General features: G+C 40.6%; 1 protein-coding gene across 1 annotated transcript in view; it reads right to left on the bottom strand.

Annotated features, from left to right (window-relative positions):
- Positions 1-4,954, bottom strand: part of CA10 (carbonic anhydrase X) — a 737,308-nt gene that overhangs the window by 146,603 nt on the left and 585,751 nt on the right. Inside the window, exon 5 of the mRNA XM_010848877.1 lies at positions 2,460-2,645. Within this exon, the coding sequence (XP_010847179.1) occupies positions 2,460-2,645 (186 nt within the window). The remainder of the gene's footprint in view (positions 1-2,459; positions 2,646-4,954) is intronic.

The raw sequence follows: 4,954 nt of genomic DNA, 5'->3' as shown, positions 1-4,954 counted from the left end.
CTGGGCATTAATTTAACTACTGAGACTTGATTAGCAAGCTAAAGTTCTTACTTATTAAAAATGGTTAATTTTCCTATCTTAAAAAACTAGATATTTGAATATCTGAATATGCTCATTTATCACCAACCCCCAACAAAGCATCTAGGACTTATTGTGTAGGACATGAATAATTTTTATAAAAACACAGTTGCTGACTGTGTCATACATCCATGCAGCTTTATAAAACAAAGCAAATGATTGCCATCAATTACAATAACCTCTCTAGACAAGACTGCAATTAATCTACAGCTCTTCAGATAAATGACTGTTCCACTGTGCCGAGGAAAATGCCTGACATTAATTGACTTATCACGATCTGTAATGATAGATGGGGCAGATGGCAATGTGATTATTCACTATCAACAAAAGAAACACATGCTTTGTTGCTGAGGTGTCTACTTGGGTCCTCTCAGAGGATAGCCCCAAACAGAAACCAAAGGAGGCTCTGAAAATAGCTCAAAATAAAAATAAAATGTTAACATGCAGGATAGAATATAGTTACTTCACTGAGGCTAACCCTCAGCAGAATCCAAATGGAAAACAATTCCCCTAAGGAAATCATAGGTTAGGTAGGATTTTGTCATTAGAAGGTGCAGTAAAGCCTATATCCCTTTGGAAGACAACCCAAATCATTCCTAGAATTGTTTCCTACAGATATTGGAAGGAGAGTCATAGTCCTGCTCAGCCTGGTCCTCCAGGCAGCCCTTACTAATAGATCACAGATGAAATCCATGTGTAGCTACCCCCATGCACAATGCCTTGACACAACGTAAGCCCTTTGCTGTCCCTCATTTCCTGCTTTATCTTTACTGTCTATCAACTACTGAGTATTTTTGGTGTTCCTTACATCTTTAATCCCACTTAATTTTCTAAACAACCTAGAGAGGTGTCTAAACTCAGCTTTAGAAGAATCAAGTAACCATATAAAGGTCACACAATTAGTGTGTACCTTTGACTCCCAAACTTAAAATTGTTTTGCATTGCTTCTCTTCTCAGCCCAGTTCAAAGGGCACCTCCTTTGTGAAGCTTACTCTGAACCCTTCAATAAAAATTTGTCATTTCTTCCTTAAAGTTAGGCAGGGCCTTGTTACATCTCCATTACAGCAGAGTGTGGGCATGTTCAGTTGTGCAGTTGTGTCCAACTCCTGTGAGCCCATGGTCTGTAGCCCACCAGGTTCCTCTGTCCATGGAATTCTCCAGGCAAGAATACTGAAGTGGGTTGCCACTTCCTACTCCAAGAGATCTTCCCAATCTAGGGATTGAACCCATGTCTCCTGCACTGGCAAACAAATTCTTTACCACTGCACCATCTGGAAGACCCTACAGCATGGCATTATACTTTACTGATTCGAAGATAACATTTCTTTGAGCTCCTCTGTGGTAGGAGCTCTGTCTTTATTTTATTTTTAACGTCCATGTCCCTAGTAACTAGCACAGTACCTAGTTAGGTCCTCAGTTGATATATTTTGAATGATCATGAAAATCCAGCCACTGTCCTCATTAAGCTTGCGGATCTCTTTCTCAGTATATGAACTTACTATACTAAAAACAATGCCAAGTTTAAACATGATCTTGATTAAAATATTAATCAATATTAGTCAAGACCAAATCAATAGTGAGATACATACTTCTGTTATTTCAATACCCTCTTGACATCAGTTATTGAGAACTCTTAAACAGAAACCTAGTTACAGGGTACTTAGCATATAAGGATGCCTGACCTCTAATGATAACCACCCTCAAGTGTAAGGGGGGCAAAACAGGTCAAATTAACTACATCCTGCTTGTCAAGTGTCATAACACATATGATATTCATTTAAATTGTAGCTCTTGTCTATAACTGAAGGAGTAATTGGCTCACTGATGTGGTCTGAATTCTGTCTGGGTTAATGAACATGATGATACTCACCATTAATGGTGGCACACAATGACCTTTCCATTCTATGGAAACTCAGGCTATTTAGCTCCTTGACATTTACTTTGCTATAAGTTATAGTTTTGTACAAATAAGACCCATTCTACCAGAAGGGAGAATTATGGAATTTATGTGAACATATGTGACATATAGAAGACTGATTGCCCAGATAGTGTGAATGTTAGTGAAGACATACATAGAAGGTGAGGGTTTAGGGTTGAAATAATGTTCTGGTGATATCTTAGGTCATTAGTCACAAAGGAGCTTTACCAATGTCTCAGGAGGAACTTTCAAGTATCACTGTGGTCTTCCCTGGAGAACACTGGAAGCTCAATATAAACATCTATATCAACTTGTAAAAGACAGACGGAGAAGGGAGGCACAGATCTTCTTATTTCATAGATTCAAGAGCAGTCTTTCAATCTGTCATCCCACCTTGGATATAAATAGGCATCAAATTTTATTAATTGGCACTTACTCATACTACTTCAATAACCCCACATACCTCCCCAGAGAAGGCTTGTCCATTGAGGAGGTGCTCTGACCCTTGGCTATCCTCACTCCCAAAGTGTAGCCGGATCTCCTCCAGCCGATGGCTGTATGTCATTGGCCCTCCTGATATGTTGACCAAGTGCTCCTTGTCCAGACGCAAGGACACATGTCTTCCAGTGTTGTACATTGTTCCACTGACCTGCAAGACAATGGGAAACAGGTCAAAAAAGGCTCTTCTTCCATTTCTCAGTTTCTCACTCAACCCAGCATGGTGTTTAGACCAATCCCTTTTGTTTCTTTTTGATAGTAAGACACTAAGCTAAGTCCACATACGGAGTAGGAAGTGACAGGCTTCCTAGAGGGCATTCCTGTCTTATATGGCCTCTACGGTACTTTCTGTGAGGCACAAGCCACATTGTCAATTAGGAATCTGAGATAGAAATTCAAAGGAGACCTCATCAATTGTGACTAATACTTTGGGCACTGCACCTTATAAACAATTAACTTGGCTTCTTACCATAAATATTTGGAATGTAAAGATGCTGCAAAAGTTAAAATCTCTGTATGAAATGAGTCACCAGTCCAGGTTCGATGCACGATACTGGATGCTTGGGGCTGGTGCACTGGGATGACCCAGAGGGAGGGTATGGGGAGGGAGAAGGGAGGAGGGTTCAGGATGGGGAACACATGTATACCTGTGGCGGATTCATTTCAATATTTGGCAAAACTAATACAATTTTTTAAAGTTTAAAAAAAATAGAAACACACACACAAAAAATAAAAATAAAATTAAATTTAAAAAAAAGTTTAAAAATAAAATAAAATTGAAAAAAAAAAAAAAAGAGGGAGAGAAATTGAAGAAAGCAATTAGAAAGGATGAGATATTACCAGGAGAGAGATGAGGAAGATAAAATGAGTGAACAGGAGCAAACTCTAGGGGGAGACTGAGGCTTAGGTCTGAAGTCTCAAGCATCTGGTCTGGAGTATCTTGTTTTAGGTCCTTCTCTTACCCTGTACAGAGTCAGAATTTTGATCTGTCCTTGCAACTCATGGCCTCAATATTGAGCTAAAGAGTTTCATACAAGTTTTTCATTTCACAGATTCTTATTCCCTGTTGCTTCAACCCATGCAAGCTGCTAACCTTACTACTTAAGGTTTCTTTTCCTTCTTTCCTCTTTAACTTGATGCTTACTTTCATTTTCCTGACTATGACCTTAGTGCCTTTCAACAATTGATTCTAAAACACTGAATCCTACCTGGAGCTGCATTGCCTTTGCCTCCTGGGTCAACCTAGCTCTAGAAGCAGATTGAAAGCTTAAAGGAAACTTTGACTGGGTCTGGATGATATGCTTCAGGGCTAGTGGTTGCTGAGCTTCTTGGATTTTCTACCTATTTACTCTGACTTCTTTGGGTTCAGCCCTAGGGACTTTTTAAGGGATTCACATAACTTCTGATAACTTCATTAGATAGGTTTTTCATATATTTGCTCTATAGCATTAGCCTTACCTGCCCCTACAGTTTCCTAACACCAGTCCTGTGAATGATTAGTTATTTTAGTTCTATAGATTTCTCACTGTGGCAGAGACAGCAGTGCTCATTAAATACTTCACTGACTTATTATTACACCATCTTGCTATAAGGTAGAGCTCATGTGGCTGATGTTGGCCATGGTCTGTGAGGGCCCATGACAAGTGTAATTTCCAGGCTGAAACAGTGAAAAGCTTATGCACAATTCTCCAGTCTCTTTCTTCACCTGATATATCAATCAAGGGGGCAATATGGAAATATGTAAATGTGGTACAGCTACAAGATGGAACCTGTGTCAGCCTGGGTCCTTGGCAGATTATTGGCAAATTGCAAAAATGGTTAGAATTCTTCCTCTCCCTGTAATTACACTACTTACAATGTGACCTTGTAGCTACTCACATTAAGACAGGAGGAGCTTTCTCCTTCACCCCTTGAATTTGGACAGTTCTTGTCACTTGTTGGATACAATATTCTAAGAGCAGGCTTTCAGAGACCTTGCATATGTCTTTACTCCTTTTCAGAAACTTGAGACCAACATGCAGACAAGCCTGGGGTAGCCTGCTAGAGCATGATACCAGAGTGAGGAGAACCATCCCAGTAGAAGCCATTTTAGACTAGGCCATTCTATGATGGATCCACCAATTGCCTGGTTTCAGATCAGATCAGATCAGATCAGTCGCTCAGTCGTGTCCGACTCTTTGCGACCCCATGAATCGCAGCACGCCAGGCCTCCCTGTCCATCACCAACTCCCAGAGTTCACTGAGACTCACGTCCATCGAGTCAGTGATGCCATCCAGCCATCTCATCCTCTGTCTTCCCCTTCTCCTCCTGCCCCCAATCCCTCCCAGCATCAGAGTCTTTTCCAATGAGTCAACTCTTAGCATGAGGTGGCCAAAGTACTGGAGTTTCAGCTTTAGCATCATTCCTTCCAAAGAAATCCAGGCTAGGGCTGATCTTCAGAATGGACTGGTTGGATCCTG

Source organism: Bison bison, unplaced genomic scaffold, assembly GCF_000754665.1.
Source record: "Bison bison bison isolate TAMUID 2011002044 unplaced genomic scaffold, Bison_UMD1.0 scf7180017864277, whole genome shotgun sequence".
Lineage (NCBI taxonomy): Eukaryota > Metazoa > Chordata > Mammalia > Artiodactyla > Bovidae > Bison > Bison bison.
This window is presented reverse-complemented; position numbering and strand designations above follow the sequence as displayed.